The 20,311-nt window shown below is 41.4% G+C and overlaps 1 protein-coding gene across 1 annotated transcript in view; it reads left to right on the top strand.

The window, feature by feature from the left end:
• CEP76 (centrosomal protein 76) overlaps window positions 1-20,311 on the top strand; it is a 1,583,298-nt gene that overhangs the window by 1,078,004 nt on the left and 484,983 nt on the right. Inside the window, exon 8 of the mRNA XM_044067192.1 lies at window positions 15,299-15,487. Within this exon, the coding sequence (XP_043923127.1) occupies window positions 15,299-15,487 (189 nt within the window). The remainder of the gene's footprint in view (window positions 1-15,298; window positions 15,488-20,311) is intronic.

Raw genomic sequence — 20,311 nt, 5'->3', positions numbered from 1 at the left:
AGGTTAGTAAGGATGGGAGCGCCATAAAGAAGAGTGGGGAAAAGGAGATTAGTAATGTCATGTGTAGTTTTAGTTGCATCGGTGAGAAAGTTTTGGGCTCTCCAAAGCATCCCTAATTTTTATTATGCAATTTTGTATATGCAGGTCGAATTTAAGATCATCATTCACTATCATCCCTGATAGTTTGCTATAAGAAGTGACTTCACTGGCTGTATTGTTAAGAGAGAGGACTTTAAATTTAGTTTTTTCATGAGGGGGGAAAAGTAGTAGTTTGGTCTTTTTTTGGGTTGAGCATGAGTTGTGAGTTACAAAGCCATGTTTTAGTTGCTGTTAAAGCTTCCTGAGTAATTTTTTGGAGGTGTTGTCAGATGTGCAAATGAGTGGAATCATCTGCTTATTGTGTTAGGATGGCCTGTTGTGTGGTAGTGTAGAGGATGTTGGTGAAAATGTTAAAGAGGGAGGGGACCAAGGTTAGAGCCTTGTGGTACACTGGTGGGACTTGAAGGTAAGTAGAGAATGTGGAGTGCCATTTTACTGACTGATACCTATTGGACAGGTAGCTTTTGAACCACATAAGGGTAGGATGAGAGAGAGTAGTGAGGTTATTTGAAGTAGAAGTTTGCTTGACAAACTGTGTTGAAGACATTAGACAAATCTAGAAATAAGGAAGAGACTAGTCTGCCATTATTTCTAGCTTTATTGACAATATCTGTATAGGTTAGAAGGGCAGTGCTAGTTTTAAGGTAGATATATGTAGAAAATAAAAGTTGTTTGCTTTAATTGCATTAGCATCTTTTATTAATATCCGAAAGGTAGATATAAGTGTAAAATAAAAGTTGTTTGATTTAATCGCATTAGCATCTTTTAAGTTGCAAGATACGTTTCACATAGCATAGGTTTGATCAATGTTTGTTTTTTTTTTTGTTTTGTTTTCTTATTTGTTATAGCTTATCCCACCAGTGGCACTCCTATTGCCTCATGTCGGAGTATCAGTAGTCTCTGATGATGATAGTAGTGATGAAGAGGTACAATCTGGGGTTGTAGAGGGTCAGTCTGACATTGAGGTTGTGCCTTTGACATCTCTTGCCCCTATTTTAGACACAGTCAATATACCTATCCATACCCATGACACAGAGCCGTCAGATATAGGACAGGTTGAGGGTGACATAGTTGATCGGGGTAGTGTGGTTACTCCAGTTGCATAACTGGTTGATTCTTCCCGTAACTATCATGAGGGAGAGGTACCATAGAGGAGAGCTGTTAGAGATACTCATAGGAGGTCTGCTGTCCACCCTGCTTCTAATGTTGGTGTGTCAGTAGGTGCCACATGACATATGTGTAGGGCCGTCGTGGAGGCACAGGCACATTCCATAACGACATCTGAAGCTATACTACAAGTACTAAACATTGTGCATTCTGGCATGTGGGACTGCCTGAACCATGTGGGTGACTGTTTGGACAGAATGAATTACACACTGGATTAGGCAGTGTCCATAATGGAATATTCTGGGGGAGAGTTTGGATGCACGTGTCCACAGATCTGCTATATCATCTGGTGTTAGCCAACATGGTTGTGCAAGATCCCATTCCCATAGTGGCACAACTTCCACAGCTCTGTCAGTGATTATGGTGTTCACACCCTGACGTGGTAGACCACATGGTCCTGGATGCAGTCATGATAACAGCTCAACCAGCAAATATCAGTCACAATCCGTAGCACCCCAAATTCTAACCTGGGTCATGGGACTAACAGTGCATCTCCTGACAGAGGTGGTTCCTGTGGTCAGGGGCTACAAAGCTGAACTGACTACTCTACCATGTATGGCTTACACCTGTCCAAGATGCCAGGACATAGTGCTAGCAACGGGCTTGATTGTGTTCCTGCAGACAGACACACATATTCAGCAAATACTTGCCCATACCACCTCACACGCACATTCTACTTATCTAAGCAGTACTGTTGACTGCATGGTACTAGCTGTGCAAATTTGATACTTAAGGAATAAAGTTTTGTTTTCTTGCATACACTCACTTCTTTGGTGTCAGGCTTGCCCTGATATTCCCTCCCCCACCCAATGCAAGTGGAGATGACTGTACTCTACTTTTTGCACATTTCTTTGTGACTTCAGATTGCATATATATTTGAGGCTCAGAGTGGATGGCTAATGCTTACTTACTCAGAACTTTCCTTTAATGAAGCTGTATTGCAGAATAAATGCATTTATTCATAGTTCATGATCAGTTGTGTATGATTGCTTCTGTAATTGTTGACCCTCACTGTTTTTGTGTTACTGTTGTTACTCATACAGTCAAAATATATGTTTAAGTCTTGCATACTGTTATACTTGTGTAAATAATGCTTCCTTTTACTTGCTCACTGGTTTATATGCAATGACCAGATAAAGGCACAGTGGTGCAGCAGTTACGTTGTTGCTTCACAGCAAGAGGATGTTCATCGTGCATACAGCTGCAGTCATAACAGATGGGTTTTCCTGCCGTCAGGCGGGTCCTCGGTCGGCCGAATTCCAAAGTCTAGGTCCGGCGTTGGATGTCGTTGCTTCTTCCCTGATGTCAGTGCGACAGGGGTATAAAAGAACCAGCTGATGCCATTTTCTTCAGTCTTTCTTGCCACGCGGTGCCCGAAGCAGAAGCAGTTCGCAAGTGCCGGTCGGCCAGCTCCTGAGATTACGAATATCTTTCAACCGAAGTCTTCTTGAAAGCTAAGTACCCCGTTGGGGAAACTTTTCTTGCCTCAGACCGATGTCAGACAAAGTTAATAATTGCATTTCATGTGGGAAGCAAATACCGCATAAGGATTTTCATTCCCTCTGCATTCCTTGCTTAGGCCCAGACCACAATGTCTTGGCCTGTCGTTTTTGTGCTACATTCAACAGACGCACTATTAAGCTTCGGGCGGAGTTCGCCCAACACTATTTTGGCAAAAAGTTTAATTACATTATGTCATCGGATACTCCGACTCCAGTTTTAAGTAAAAGACGCAAAGATAAGGACCGATATACGAGGTCCGCGACTTCTACCGACACCAGGCCAAAGCCGACTACAGGTGATCCGGTTCTCAGTGAGGCGCCTACGTAGCCCCTGACTACCGATGACACTTCTTTGGTGGTGTCTTCAGTGCCCGAAGTCGCAGGCTCTTTGGCCCACACCCCGACTACAGATACCGAAGCCACTCTTGGCGGTGAAACTCAGAGTTTAGACAGACCTGCCACCTCTCAAGGTGTCTTCAGGCCTTCCTCTTCTTTTTCCATCAAGGCTTTCACTAAGTCTAAAGCAGCCATGCATACTAAAAGACAAGCTCCACAGGGCTCCTCTCAAGGCCCCATGCCTAAAAAGCAGATGCTCAAAATGGCTGAGGATTTGATTACTCTTATCAGGGGTTCTCAACCCCCCCCCCCCGGACAAAAGGCCCAGAGTGGAGGAAGAATCCCCTTCCTCGGACCAGGCCTCCATTATTTCAGAACATTCTGAAGACCAGGAACATTCATACTCCCCTTTTGAAGACTCTGATGCAGAGGAGTCCATTCCCTCTATCTCCCCCCCCTGAGGATTACTCTTTTGGGGAAACCTTATATACCTTGAGGGAACACTTCCACTGGGAAGGCCAAGAGTACTCAGACAGAAAAGGCTTAGGGATTTCCTCTTGCTCCCTCAGCACAGGCCTCTGGCTATACCTCCTGTCTTAGACATACTAGATGATGTGTATTCGGAGGCCTGCCTTAACCCAGATTCTTTACCTCCAGCTCCAGTCAAGCCTGATAGGTATTACCGGGTTCCTGATTCACACCAATTTCTATACAAAAGCCATGCGGCTGACCCAGAAACTATTTCACAGGGTCCCAAGGGAATTAAGGCCTCCACTGCTAAAAATCCATTACCTTCAGAAAGAGATTCCAGAGCTTTAGAAAGGTGGGGGAAGAAGGTATACACCTCGGCCACCTTAACCATGAGGGCATTAAACTGTCAGTTCCATATGTTAAAGTACCAACAGTTTCTGTTATCACAGTTGAAAAGCAAAATGTCACTACCTGAACAACCAGACTTAAAGGAGTTGCAGGATTTGTTACATAGTGCAGAACAAGTGGGTAAACATACCTTGCAATGTGGTTTTGATGCTTTAGAGGCCTCATGTAGAGCTGCTGTTACAGGATCAGTCATACGTAGACATGCTTGGCTCAAAGAGCAAACCTTACCAGATCATGTTAAAGCTAAATTACTTGATGCACCTCTTCAAAAAGATGTATTGTTTGGTGTTAAAGCTGAGGATGTATTAAAGAAAATGGAGGAAAAGGCAAAATCAATGCAAACAGTGAAAGATTTCCTACAGGTACAACCTCCATGTTTCAGTAGAAATTGGCCTTCAAAAAATTGGTCCTTTCCAGCCACGGACAGACCCCAAAGAGGTAGATACAGGCGCCCGAGAGGTAGAGGGCAATCTCAAGGATCGTTTAGAGGCAGACAGTGGCAAGCACCTACACAAAGAGATGGTGAGGATAATTCACAGCCATTCAGAAAGCAGAACCAATGACTTTCCCCTTTGCATGCCAAGCAAGGCTCAAATGGCAGCACCTTTAGGCGGAAAACTGGCATTATTTTCAAAAAATTGACATATTGTCACAAAAGACAAATGGATCCTGGACATTATAGACAGAGGCTACAGATTCCACTTTCACACCCTTCCAAAAATGAGAGGCATGCCAAACCTGCCAAACAATCAAAGGGCAGAGGCACAAAAACAAATTTCAGATCTCATGGACATGAAAGCTATTCAAGAGGTACCTGCACAAGAACAGGGTCAAGGTTTTTATTCCAGACTATTCCTGGTACCAAGGAAGGGCAAAGATTGGAGACCTATTTTGGACCTATCCATCCTAAACACTTTTTTACTCGTGCCAACATTCAAGATGCTCACATTACAGCAGCTTCTTCCCATGCTGGGCAAGGAATCTTGGCTGGTAACATTGGACCTCAAGGAGGCATACCTGCATGTCCCAATCAGACAAGATTGCAGAAGATACCTCAGATTTCTTGCAGGTTCAACACATTATCAATTCTCTGCATTGCCCTTTGGCTTATCTACTGCACCCAGAGTGTTCACAAAATGCCTGGCATCAGTAATTGCCTACTGCAGACTTCAAGGGATACAAATATACCCATATTTGGACGACTGCCTGATCCAAGCGAACAGCAAGCACATACTTCTGAAACATCTGGCGTTTGTAATAATGTTGTTGAATTCTCTGGGATACACAGTCAACAAAAAGAAATCAAGGCTAATACCCTCTCAAACAATAATTTTCCTGGGTGCCAACTTGGATACAAACACCCAGATGGCCTACCTCACGCCAGAGAAACAAGGGCAACTAACTCAATACTTCAGAAAACTGGCAACTTTCACCAGGCTGACTGCAAGGAAAATCCTGCAGGCTCTGGGATTCATGGCATCTTGCATCCTACTAATCCCATGTGCAAAGCTGCATATGAGGAAACTTCAATGGTACCTAAAAAACCTATGGTCTCAACACAGCCACAGTGTGGAAACAATAATACCACTGATTCCATGTCTTCAAAAAGAATTTCTGTGGTGGGCTCAAGCATGCCAAAGAAACACAGGTCTCCCATTCTGCAAGCCTCAAGCAAATCAAGTCATCACAAAAGACGCCTCGGATTACGCCTGGGGGGCGCACATGACAGATCGGTGCATTCAGGGCAAATGGTCCCAAAAAGAAAAGCACCTACACATCAATCAAAAGGAAATGCTAGCAGTAATAAATGCTATTATAGCTTTCAGAGACCTGCTGTCAGGCCAGCTATTGATAAGGACAGACGACACCACAGTAATGTGGTACATAAGCAAACAGGGAGGAACCCATTCATACCCCCTATGCAGGCTAGCCATGTCTCTTTGGAACATGGCTCTGGAATTGCAAATCGAGCTTCAAGCACAGTTCCTGCCAGGCAAGGAAAACACGCCGGCAGACAACCTAAGCAGAAGTATGACAGATCCACGTGAATGGAAGTTGCATCCTCAAGTTTTTTCAAAGATAATTCAAGCATGGGGAAGGCCATACATAGATCTCTTTGCCTCCCACAGAAATCACCAATTGGCAAAATTCTTCTCAAGGACCTTTCATCCACAGGCCTGGAAAGTGGATGCACTCTCTTTCAGTTGGACAACAATGACAGTTTATGCCTTTCCACCTCTTCCTCTGCTGCCGAAGGTTCTATTAAAAACCAGAGCAGACAGACCAAAGATGATTCTCATTGCTCCAGACTGGCCAAGACAACACTGGTACCCACTCCTGAGGAGCCTGACGCATTCCCCACCATGGATCCTGCCTCTAATGCCTCTTCTACTGACTCAGCACAACTTCAAAACTCTTCACAGTCAGCTGAAAACACTCAATCTAGCCGCATGGAAGATTCCTTAAAATCACAACAGACCCTACTCTCCAAGGAGGTGCAGGATGTCATTTTGGAGGCCAGAAGACCTTCTACTAGAAAGCCTACTCCGCAAAATGGAAACGGTTTTGTGCTTGGAATGAGAAAAAGGGCCAGAACCCTGGAATACTGAATTTACCTCAAATAATACAGTACCTAGCTGAGATGCTAAGCAGTGGACTTTCATTCTTCTCCATCAAAATCCATGCCTCAGCCATTTCTGCAGAATACAACACTGATCCTCGTTTATTCTCTCACCCCCTCTTAAGACAGTTCCTCAGAGGGGCTAAGAATATAAAACCCTCAAGGAAACGACCAGTACCTGCTTGGGACCTCAATTTCATTCTAGAAAAACTGACTTTGCCTCCCTTTGAGCCAGCTGCCTCAACAGAACTGCAATATTTGTCCAGGAAAACAGCCTTCCTGCTGGCTATCACCTCAGCTCGCAGGGTTTCGGAACTACAAGCCCTCATGGCTGTGCAGCCTTTGATCATTTTCCATCAGGACAGAGTTTCCTTACGGACCAATCCTTCCTTTATGCCAAAGGTAGTATCCAGGGTAGCCTTGAATCAGGCTATCCACTTACCTACCTTTTACCCCAATCCTCAAAACAAAGGGGAGAGACTACTACATTCCTTGGACATTCACAGACAGCTACATTATTATTTGGACAGAACAAAGCCTTTCAGAAAATCAGAGCAACTCTTTGTGTCCTATGCTACAGGAGCTCAAGGGAAGCCTATTTCCAAACAGACAATCTCAAAATGGACAGCCCACTGCATACGCTTTTGTTACTCTTTTCATGGTAAAACTGTACCTGCAGGCATCAGGTCTCACTCCACAAGGGCCACCGCTACCTCTGCAGCTTTCCTCAGGGGGGTTCCTACCAAAGATATTTTGGAAGCTGCCACTTGGAGTTCGGTACATACTTTCTCCAAGCACTATCACCTATCATTATACTCCAAATCTAGAGCAGGCTTTGCCACTGCAGTTTTGCAGGGCATCCTGGCTCCTCCTAGTTCCACCTAGTGCCTACCACCCGTTTTTTAGCTTTGGTATTCTACCCATCTGTTATGACTGCAGCTGTATGCACGATGAACATAGTACAGTTTTGTACCTACCATAAATGTAGATGTTCGAGTGCTAATACAGCTGCAGTCCAGGTTTCCCTCCCTCCTTCCCCTCTGGGACAGGCCTAATGGCTAACACTTCCTCATACAACCTGATTGGGGTATTCTTTTATGGTGTATTTGCTTGCAACTACTGTTTTTTGATTATACTGCATTGCATTATTACATAAATTTATGTATTGCCTTCCTTCTGGGGGCACCTGACATCTGGGGCAAGAAAAACTGAAGAAAATGGCGTCGGCTGGTTCTTTTATACCCCTGTCGCACTGACGTTAGGGAAGAAGCGACGACATCCGGCGCCGGACCTAGACTTTGGAATTCGTCCGACCGAGGACCCGCCTGACGGCAGGAAAACCTATCTGTTATGACTGCAGCTGTATTAGCACTCGAACATCTACATTTATGGTAGGTACAAAACTGTACTTTCTCCGGTTGAACCAAGGCGAAAACTTTCTCCGGTTCGATTCTCAGCTGGAGTGCCTTCTGTGCAGAGCCTGCATGTCCTCCCTGCCTCCGTGTTGGTTTCCTCCGGGTGCACCGGTTTCCTCCTACATTATAAAGACATGCGTCTGGAGTGTGTCTCCTGGGCCTCCTTTGAAAATTGGCTTCATTCCAAGTTGGACTTTCCTGGTAAAACAAATGTTAAATAAACAAATAAAAAGGCTTGATGTACATTAGTGGGCAAAATCCATAGATGTGTATTGCAAACATCAGTCATAAGGTATTACTGACATTACTGTACACTTGGGACATGTATCAACTTAGGGGCATCTTAGAAGTTACATAACACAGCAATCATTTATACAACTGTATTGTTTCTTCTGTACAGATTCCAGACTCACCTTGGTAATAATACAGATGTGAGAACTCTCCCTGGGGGGTTGCTTGTGTCTGATTCTGAGCAACTGCAACCATTACATGGTTAAATAAATGTTGTGGATTTTGTCAGGCATAATTTTTTATTTTTGTATGTGCTAAGGCTGTTGTTCTTACTTTTATGACTTCAGTGTGTGTGCTATCCTTTGCCTCTTACCCAGAGTCATGGTGTATTGTGCACGCCTACATCTGCCGGCATCATCTGCAGATGGTGGTTCTTCCTCAGACTTCCCATCTGTATTTGTTGGAGATGCTGGCCCTACCTGTGGTACTGGGAACTGTGGTTCTGTCCTAGCTGTCCTTGTTGAAGTTGTCTCTGAGAATGATGATATGCAAACATGGAACAGACTGTAAGTATTTCAGCAGAGGTGGCTGTGTCATACAGCTGGGTACCTCCTGAGGTGTCTAGACACCAAAATTGGTTTGACAGGTTTTACAGGATCTGTGGCATTTCTCTTTTGAGTGTGGGCATCGTTATGTCCTTGCTCGGTGGGGTTGTGTGGGTTTCTCATGGGTGTCATGAGTCACAGTTCCAGGACATAACCTACATCCCTCACAAGATGCCCTTATGAAAAATCACCCTTAGCAAAACTTGTGTACAACTCAAAGGTGTGCTATATGTGTGAATCGTGCAAACTGCCTTTGATCCCTATGCAAACATTGTAGATGATCCCTTGGGCTTTACAGACAGCCTGACAGTTTGCAGAGTGTTATCCTTTTCTGTTAATGTACCTCCTTCCCTGTTCAATGAGTGGGGCTTTAATTTGTTTGTGTGTGTGCAGTCTATGGCCTCCAAAGCTTCTGGGAAGTCTGCTATTACATAAAATTCCTGCACGATTCTTGCTCTCTCCTGTAGGGTTCTTGGGAAACAGATATGCTCCATCTGTGTTGAAGCATTCCATTTAGAAACTTATGTAGTATTCTGGAAGCTGAAGCCTGTGACATCCCTAAAATATCCCATGTGGGACTCTGAAATATACCTGTAGCTAATATACATAATGGTACTCATACATTTGTTTCCAGTGGGATGGGTTCTCCATGATTTTCCTGGGACATCAGGTGAGGGTGGCAGAGGTTGCATATTTCCTCTAGTGTTTCCCTGTCCACCCGGTATTGCTCTTCATTTTTTGTATTGTGAAATCCGTAAGTCAAACAGGGTCTAAACACCCTCCTCCTTTTTGGTTAGTCTGGCAGCAGCAGCACCTCAAATTAAAGCCTGTTACACATACAGGTTAATGATGCAGCAGCAACTGCTAAAATATTTTTCCCTAAGTGTAACCTTGGATGTAATCTAAAGAGTTTTGGATTTCAGGTTAAATGGCTACATTGAGTATACATGTTTACTTTATAGCTTCTGAATAGCTCCACCATGTTGGATTGGTTAATTAGCTCTATGTGGTACACCTCATCACAAGGGTTCTCATCCAGGAAAAAAGAGGTCATTGTTCCCCTCTACTCGGCACTCATTAGACCCATTATAGAGTACAACGCCCCTTTTGGAATGTACCTCACAAGACATCTGCAGCCGCTGGAAAGGCCACAGAAGTACCTCACAAAGAGGATTGCTGGCCTCAAACAGATGCCCTACACTGACCGTCTCAAAAAACTCCAGCTTTACTCTGTAGCATATCGCCTACTCTGGGGAGATCTCCGCCTAACATATAAAGCTATGTTAAACCCAGAGCTGTTGGACATGCTACACCTAAAGAAATCCCAATCACTCTGAGCTACACACTTTAGGGACCTAAACCTTGTCACCACAATAAACAGGACATGCTGGTGGGATAGATTCCTGTCCCAGAGACTTCCTATACTCTGGAACAAAGTACCCATCTATGTCAAGCAAAGTTCCTTATTAGCACTCTTCAAGAAAAATCTTGATGAGTGGATGGGAAATAGGAAATACACCCCGGGGATCACTTCTGTGGCTCTGCTCGACAGGGGCACAGGAAATTAACTTTCTTGGGTGGAGTAAGCCAGGGAAACTTGTTGGCTAGGCTTACTTAGGCCCTTGGGCTGATAGTCTAGTACCTACCTATGACCCTATGTAGCTACTTATGCTATCATTAGCATACTCTGCTGTTACCTTTGTTTTGCAGCTCTGTACTAAGTGTAGAGCCATTTAATGAGTACAAAATGGCATGCTATCATGCTCAAGGTGAGCTGCTCTGCGTGCATGATAGCTGCACTTAGTGTAACTGTTAACGAATCCAGCTCATTATACATTTGTACTTAATAATATTAAGACATGTTAATACCAAAGAGAACATACTGCATATTTGAAACATTACACTTAATGAGTGTTGAAACAATGCTACAGTTTCACTGCTGAGGTAGTTTAACAAAATTTTAAGTACATCACATGTTATTGTGGTAGTGGCATAGACTTGAAAATAGAGGTCTATGGCTAGTAATGGTTTACATTTTGTTTTATGCAGCAAGGAGTAAGATCATTTTATGAAAATTATAAAGAGTAATACAGCAACGTATGGTTGTAGCTGGGGAAGCCAAATTCAGTTTATTTTTTAATCTTAGCGAGTTTTAGTTTACTGTTGAAAATGTGTGGGTTTTCAGCAAGTCTAATAGGAAGTGGGATGGAGTTCAGGTCTTGGAGACATGGCTGGAGTACAGAACATCTCCAGCTAAGCAGCTGGATTTTTGAACCATGAGGAAGTGTTATCACTAGAAAAGAGTTGCTGATTGGTGATGTACCTTTGTAGCAAAGAGCCTATGGTAGGGCACCTTTCAGCATAATGTACTACACAGTGTAGTAATATACTTCAGAGTATGCTTTTTGTAACAGAGAGAGAGAGGGTGAGGTACTGTGATAGCTCTAGCCATTTAAGGTGCTTAAGGACAATGCAGTAATGAGAAGAGTAAGTTTGTCTTCTTTATTATAGCACTGTTCAAGTTTGCTCTTCTTTATTATAGCACTGTTCAAGTTTGTCTTCTTTATTATAGCACTGTTCAAGTTTGCTCTTCTTTATTATAGCACTGTTCAAGTTTGTTCTTCTTTATTATAGCACTGTTCAAGTTTGTCTTCTTTATTATAGCACTGTTCAAGTTTGCTCTTCTTTATTATAGCACTGTTCAAGTTTGCTCTTCTGTGTGGCCTGGAAATTGGAGACAATTTATAAGGCATATACCAGTGTGGGAAGAAGATAGGAGATGAGGGCTGTCCTCCTACGTTTATTGAGATAGTTTTTAACTCTGTCTAAAAGTCAGCTTTTAGTGCTTTTGTTTTTTTTGATAACTTGAAATTTGACTTGCATATTCAACAAGTTGTTGTCAGCAGTGACACCTAGTACTTTAGTGTTGGGGACTACTTCAGATATTGTGTTGTTGGAGGAGGTGATTTTGAAGTTTGTTTTTAGGCCAGTGTTGGACTTAATGGATAAAAGGTGTAGTTCTGTCTTCTTTGGGTTTAGGATGAGATCTTATTTGGCCAGCTAAGTTTTTGTGTAGGTGAAGGAGTCCTGAGTGAATTCCTTAAGCTGATTAGGATTCTGGGCAGAGCATATAAGAGTAGAATCCTTTGCGTATTTTATTAGGTCGGCTGTTTAACAGCAGTGTACAAATTGTTAATAAATGTGTTGAACAAGCATAGACACTGGTAGGACGGTGGAGTAGTTCTATTGCCATTTAACAGCTTTTGCTCTGTCTGACTTAACTTTAGAACCAGGAGAGGGTGGGATGGGACAGGCCTGAGAATGCTAGTTGAAACAAGAGCTTGTCATAGGAAAGTGTATCAAAGGCTTTTAGTAAGTGTATAAATAGTGTGGGTATAGGTTCATAGGTAAGTACTAGGCTAACTGCCCTTGCAGGCCATTTTAAGCCTACCCTGTTTCCTTTTTTGTGCTCAAAATAACCTGTACCAATTGGGTACAGATTGGCCTTACCTATTCCATGGTTGATAATTATATATTACCCTTAATGAGAATAACTGGAATCATCCCATAGATAGTTTGAGGAGACCCATTCATTGGATAAAGCGTTTAGGAGCTACCTCTGTCCATTTGTAGTATAGGGGGCAGTCCTGAGGTAAGTTTTCTGTTTCCCTTCTGTAGATCCATGTTAAGCTTAAATATGGACAGGGCTGAACCTATAATGTGGATGGGGAATCTATTCCAGACTTCTCTGCAAGATATACCTGTCCCTCCAAACTGTTCTGTTGATGTTGCAGAAGAGGTTTAGATCCCTAGACCAAGTATTTCTTATGCTACTGGACTTGCTGATGTGCAGTAAATCCATCAGTACTGGGTCGGAAGATGCCTTGCATGCCAGACACAGGTCACTATTTGGCAGTCTGTAGGATACTGAGTATAGCAAAAAAAGCCTTTGAGTTGGTCCGTGTAGAACATGCTGTTTAGGCCTTGTATCCTTTTAGTAAGGTATCTTTGTGAGCATTCCATCAATCAACTCTTAGGGGCATATTGTTAATGTGGTAGTTCCTTGCAATAGATGACTTCCTAAATAATACAGTCATGCATTTTCTGGCATTCAGTTTCAGTGCATCATTTTAACAGCAGCTATTTATTTGGGACAAAACTTCATTCAGAATGACTAAATCATTTTGGGATTCAGTGACTGCTCCTAGCATGTGGTCCTCTGCAAACATAGCCAGTCACAGCCCTTTGGTATTGGCTTTTACTTCAGAAAAGTAGTTGCCAAAAAGAAGGGTGGCAGTACAGAACCCTGGGGACTTCACTGATGAGTTGGCCCTTTGTGGAGTTAAATTCCCCTATTTTGATTTCCTGCATCCTGTCTGTGAGCCTGTTGGTAATCCAGTGGGTGGCATAAGGGTTTATGTCTTGTTTATTTAGCTTAGGGAATTAAATCAAAAGCTTTGTCCAGGTCAGTGTATGTGGTATGTACCATTTTGCCTTTATCCATTGTTTTGGAAACTTTTTCATCCAAACTGAGACAGGTCCAGCGTTTCTAGATTCCTTATGTTCTGATTGATTATTTCTATGATACGTCTTTCCATGTTTTTACATATGAGGCTGGTCAGAGTTATGTGTTTGTAATTGCCTGGGTCCCTGAAAGGTCCTCCCTTATGCACAGGAATGACTGTAGCTGTTCTCCATTTGCTTGGTACAGAACCTGTATGGAGGCTGATATTCACCATTGATGTTAGAGGTGTGGTTAAATAATGCTTTATGCTATTTAAGATGCATCCAGGGATATTGTTAGGACGCATTGTTGTAGTAATTTTAGCTTTTAATTACACTTTTAGGACTTGGTCTTGTGTGATAGCTGGAGGCGAGTCATGACTCTACCAGTTTCAGGTATATCTTCAGGGACAGAAAGAGGGAAGAGAGAGAGAGGGTAACATTAGAGCTAAATTTATTGGCCAGTAGGTTAGCTATATTTTCAGTCTTTGTTGGTAACATCATTCTTTGCTGAGTTGTACTTTTGCCTTGTGGTTGTCTTTGGCTTGGGTAGCCATTTTAGCCTCAAACTTGGCTTTGATGGATTTTATTAAGCTCTTAAGTTATTTGTTTATTTCAGTGATAAGGACTCTATAACATCCTGGTAATTACTCTTCTTACTTTTGGTAAAAATTAGTTTCCTTTTAGGTTCATAGGTGTGTGCTAGGCTAATGGCCCTGGAGCTTTTACAGGCCTAGCCCATAGGATTGCCCTGGCATCGTGCCACCCAACTTCAGTTCCCAGTGCTTCTGTTGAGTAGAGCCACTGGAGTGATCCCCTGGGTGAATATAGGTTCATAGATGTGTACTAAAGTGAACGGCCTTAATTGGGGCTCGAACCATGAATGACTGCATGCAAAGCGGAAGCTGTAACCACTATGCTATCTCACTGGCTTTTTTTTTTTTTATTATTATTATTTGGACTCTCTAAATTGGCCCTAGGTGTGAGTGTGTGCCTTCTGTGGAATGTTGGGTGCTGGGCTGGCAACTCGACACCAACAAACTCCACTGCCAATCATGAGCGGACAGGTGTTCCGCTGTGGCGACCCCTAACCGGGAAAAGCCGAAAAAAGAAGAAGAAGATAAAGCTTACTGATGCTATGGATCCACTTCCAGTTTTATTTGGGGGTTATTTTGTTTTAATCAGTTTGGGGTAATTGTCATTATTGCTTTAATTGTACTAACAAGCTCCTTAAACTAGAGTATGAGAAACTATCATTATGATTTCAAAATTAAATAATAAATATGGAAAATGAGTTATCTTGGTGCCTCAAGCAGAGCACTGCTGTCATGTGATGAACTCACTATCCACAACAAATTGATTAAACCGTGTGTACAGTTCTCATTTTCCTAAAGCTTTAAAATTGTTGGGTATTGATTTAGTTTGATGTGATGCCCTACTGCAATAGATGCCTAATGTATAAAATAGTGCTATTGTAAAAATGGTATTTTAATAAACATATGAGAGAATCTGTACATATCTTTGCTGTGAATCTTGCTTTATTTCCCTCTGTTGCTGTCCATTTCTTTCCCATGTTTCTTTCCTCGTGTGTATAGTGTAACTGAAGTTGGATGTTGATATTATGTATGGGCATGGTTTTTGATACACTTCTAGACAAAAAACGTTGCATGGTGTTGGAGATTACATTATGAGATTATACTAAAGGTCTGCCTTCAAGTTATTACAATTTTTTTTTCAGCTACAGTGTTAGTATTCTTTATTATGCATGCAGTTTTGCATTGACTTAAATTTGTTTCATTTGTGACTTTATTATTTTTGCCATTACTACCTCTGAATTTGCAGGCAGAAATATGACTTTGATGTATTTTTGCTTTGTATTCCAATTGTTATTTTTTGTGTATGCATTTTGAAACGTTTCATCAGGCTTTCCATTACTTTCAGGATGAAAATGGTGTGAATCGTCCTGTTTGCTGTTATGTAAGACCTGTACGTGCAGGGCGGTTACTAGACACTCCAAGACAGGCAGCTCGATTTGTTAATTTGCTTGGTTATGAGAGAGCACCTGTGGTCGGAGGAGGCGGAAAACAGGAACAGTGGTGCACACTGCTGGGCTTTCTTTGTAGAAATAAGGTATGTTAGAAAGAAATGCTAAGGTACTTTTTAGATCAGCTGGCTCATTTGTTTAAGTGCATGTTACTGAAACGTGAAGATCATATTTGTAATGATGAGGTTCTCATTTTTTGAAGTTATTCAAGACATCAGTGACTTTGGCTGTCAAGTTGTTAATTCATGAACATTTAGAATTTTGTTTCCTTTGCTAGTAATTGTCTCTTCAGTCACTTGCATATGTTTGAGTTTCTGTTTTCTTAACTAAGCCAACTTGATTCATCTACTACTCGTGGCCTAAGGCCTGACCACAACATCATTATGTTATTATTCCTCCTAGTAGTATAAATTTTCCAACAACAGTCATCTTGCATGACTTGACAACATCGCCACTATGTCCTTCATCCACCTAATGGTGCAATATTAACAGTTAGTATCAGCTTGCTAGTGTTATTTTTAATCATCTGACCAAGGGTTTCATCTTAGTTACCCCGACATCCAAATTCTTATTCAGATTCACTTTGTCAACACTTGTTTACGGGTGGTCTACATGAAAACATCTATGTTTTCTCTACCTTGGTCTTTTCAGATGTTTCCTTCAGCTTCTGTTTTCTTTCTTTCTTTTATTTCTTTTGTAATGACTGCCCAGACCTGCTGATATAAAATAACTTGTCTGTCTGGGCAGACAGTCTAATACTACATCACGCTTCCTTATCTGTAAATAATGATGTCAGGTGTATACTGTTGTCTGGTCTTCAGACAGTCTGTTAACAGTTTCTAATTAGGATGATCTAGTTGTTAATATCGCAGAAATATTCACTTTAACTGGCTGTTATCGATGCACTCAAAGTGATTGTATAATCTCTAGTTTGTTTCCTCGATAAACCTGTAAATTCACACCACTACATCCTTCAGCTGTCATTATTTTCTTAGAAATCTTCTTTTATTTGTTGTCTCAAAACACCATGGTCTTTAACAGGTGGGATATAGACTGTACTTTGCAATTCTCATTGATAAATGTGTTGTTCCACTGTCAGGTAATCAGTAACTTTAAATGTCGTCCGTTTCAGAATCTTCTGCAGATTACTTACATTGATCTCCACAGAGCCTTAAGTTTGTCGGAATGTAATGTCACTAACAGTATACTTCCATTCAAGATTTATGTAGTTGGTCCAGCCAATGGGATATTCTTTTGTTGTCCCACATTTATTACAGAAATCTCAGTGCTGACAGATGCAGGAGCCACTCACCATGGCTTACATAGCCAAGCAGTTTTGCCTGAATTACTATATGTGCTCAACTTTACAGTCCCTGAATCTTGACTGCCACTTTCTAGATCTTGTTATTGCAGGAAAGTTTCCATACTCAGTGCCTAAAGAAAGGAAGAGCATAAGTTTAAGCCTGATAAACGTAGTGTTCTTTTTTAGAGATCAGATTCCAAAGTTGCTATCCACTCCTGCTTTATTACTAATGATTTAAAAGCGCCATTTAACATTGTGATTTCAATCTAAGGACCATCTGAACTGAATTGAACAGCTGAATTGAGAGATGGCCAGGAGAAATACAGTCTCTTGGTTGTGCATGCTTGGGAGTAATGAAGTGATGCCTAGCATGAAGTAGACCAGAGAAAGGATCATTAATAAGCTTGACGTGTTTCCGCAGTGATCAGGATCTTTTCTCTGGATGCTTCCTTTCAGAATGCAAGTTAAACCAATCTCTCTCCAGTTGGAGAATCTTGCTCCAGCTAGACTAGTGGTTGGCAGCCATACCAACCATAATGGAAGATTTTGAAAACAATAGGAAAATTGTTGATGCTTATAAACTGAAAATGAAAGAGAAAAATGCTGTAGATTTTTTTCTGTGTGTGTGTTTTAGTTTTACCTTTGTGCCTGCTCACCTTCAGACCCTGCCCTACCAATACATTTTCCCTTATCCCAGTATTGAGCTCATTCATTCCTCCACCACTGAAAGACATCTGTGTTGCGAAGGTGAAAAACAATCTGATATGGCTGTCATCCAGACAGCCATGAAAGTTGTTAATGACTTCACATGCATCAAACATTGGGGCTGTTTTTACTATAATCCCTAAGCCCATCTCTGATTATTAATATGAACACTCGCATCACCTTGAAGCGAAAGGCTACTACTTCTTTCCCATGGATGTGAGTATCCCCCCACACAGTAACTTGAGCTATCATCACCAGCTAGGTAAGCCATGCTAAACACTCCTTCATGGCTGCAGTGTTGCTGCCTACAGGTCTCCATTTGCATGTGGTGAAGCAGCCAACCTGACCACCATTCCCAACCCCACAGGATAGGTGAGCTGAAGCAAGCTGTTCACTCTATACACACACACACACACACACACACACACACACACACACACACTTCCAGTGGCCATGCGTCTAGTTGAATTTAGGTTGCCAGGGGGTCAATGCTGGGAATTTTATCCCTCTGTGTCACTGACCCAAGCAAAGTGTATTTGCAGTTGGGCAAAGATCTTGGTTTGCTGACTATTCTGAGTACAGATGTTACTGTCTTGAAAACAAGCTTATTTAAAGGTAAAGTGGATACACAAAAAAAAAGCAAGAAAGATGAGTTATTTCAGAAACATGCAAAGATATAGAAGTATTTTAAGGAAGCATCTTGCAGGTATCGTGAATCTGTTAAGGTGTATTGAGTTGTTAAATAAGGGAGAAGGCAAAATGGAAAATAAAAATAAGAGGCAGAATTTTATTACTGTAAGGTTTCAAGAAAGAGACATTAGGATGAATCCTAAGAAGTTTTGAAGCTGAATTACTGGGAGCATTTGCTATTCCATAAAATAGTATTACAAAAAAATAAAATCAAGAGCACCCATTTTATATAAGCTAGACACAATATTTAGGGCAAAATGAAGCACATTATGTGCTGGTTCATGATCTTTGAAACCAAGAGATTTTGCTTATAGTTGTTTAAAGCTATGAGGGAAACCCAAGTTGGGAACTATTCTGTAGAAGTTATACAAGGTTACAGAGAAATGTTCCATTGAATTAATGCACGTAGGGGAGCGATAGTCACTTTTACAAATTCTTGTGCCCTGTTCTGGATTGCTTTTCCTAATAGGATGGTAGAGGTTGGAGAAGATAGAGACGCATTTTCTTTTTCTTAGCTTGCAGTGCACATTTTCTTTTTATTTCTTCACAAGTTGCATACTGTAAAAAACTGTGTAATACTCGTGCATGATGTACTTCACAAACATATCATGTTAATTCTGGACTTGATAGAACATGCATTTATATTCTGTAGCCACTCCATGTTTACAGTTTTGGTCATCCATTCTTTTAAAATTCTCACTCAGCTCTGAAATAGTTTAAACTAGGATCACCTAGCTTTGTCTGATAATTGCCTATGGAGGGAAATCCCCACAAACCTCACCTAGTAATGTACATATTATCTAGTTTCTCTTTCATTTCTACCCATGCCTAATTACTTTCTAACCTTATTTCAATTACTTATTGGATTTCCCTAATAATAATTTGTTTTGTTTCCTTTCCCAGCTTTACTTCTGTATACACTATCCCATTATTGATTGTTGCCAGGACAAAGGAAAAAAAATTGCTCAGGGTTGTTTTTCCCAGTTGTTAGGCATCCCTGCTCTTTAATTCCATCTCTTTTATTTACTCCATAATCTTCCTTGCTTCTACTATTGTGTGTTTTTCTTTGGATCTCTTATTTTCTTGTTATAAACTTTCTTATCTACCAGTAAAGTAGAGATATCAACTGTTTTACAGGCCTTAGGTGCCTCAGTCTCTTCCAGCTCAAAAGCATCATTTTTTAAGTTGATTTCTTTCTCACTACATCAGATGTGTATTCTTACAGATGTTTATGATTAGAATCATTGCTGCAGTAGTCTTAGCTATATTGGTTATATCCTGATAAGGATATAACAGTCGTTCAGCTTCCAAAGCGTCAGGGCATCTTTCACATGCCCAAATCATTAGTCAGTTCAAGCCCTACAGAGCTTTCCTGCTGCCAAAGAAGGCACTACTTAGTGGGCTTTTGTGGATCGACACACTGCTAAAATTATTCCATTTCTGGGCAGATAAGTTCCTTTCTGTGAGAAAAGCTGTAGACTTTTATTTTATTACAGAAAACGTATTTTCTCTATAAAATATTAACATTCAAGCTACGAAAGTGTTTTGTTGACTGTCGCTTGACTTTTTTAAATGTGAGCATTACTTTTTACTTTTGTGGTAAAATGTTGTAAAAAATGTGTTTAAAACTATGTTTTTACTTTTTTTGGGAAAACTGTTGTTTTATTTGTTTCTGGAGTAAGTTAAAGTGCCTTGTTTATTTATTTTTTATTTTTGAGTGGGTGGTGAGGGGAATTACTTTTACATTTTACCAACTATTGCTACTAAACTTCTCCTACAACTAGGCACTATTTAGGCTCGACCATGAAACAGTGTATGAGTTCCTCAGTTCTACCTTCATCCAGCCACAAAAAAAAAAAATAAATAAATAAATTGTTAATTGGCCGTTGCCACAACAGCAGGCTGGTAGTTTGCCTCCACTGCAGGTGAGTGACTCTGCTGTGCACTGCAGGTGAGTGACTCTGCTGTGGCCAAAGCTGGTTCCTTGGACCACTCATCTCTTTCTTTGGAGCCCTTTGGTGTAGTTCTTTAGTTCTTACAGCCACCATGGACCGAGGGTTAGACATGTCCTCTATAGCTATTGGAGTACCATTAGTGGGCAAGGGAAAACCACTTTTGTCTGTCATGGGAGAAAGGGCAGAGAAAGTGCCTCTGCTTAGCCAGAATGTTGTGCCAATCCCTAAGAAGGCTGTTTCAGGCATTTCTGTGTCTT

Source organism: Protopterus annectens, chromosome 3.part1, assembly GCF_019279795.1.
Source record: "Protopterus annectens isolate FY-2018-M chromosome 3.part1, PAN1.0, whole genome shotgun sequence".
NCBI lineage: Eukaryota > Metazoa > Chordata > Ceratodontiformes > Protopteridae > Protopterus > Protopterus annectens.
This window is presented reverse-complemented; position numbering and strand designations above follow the sequence as displayed.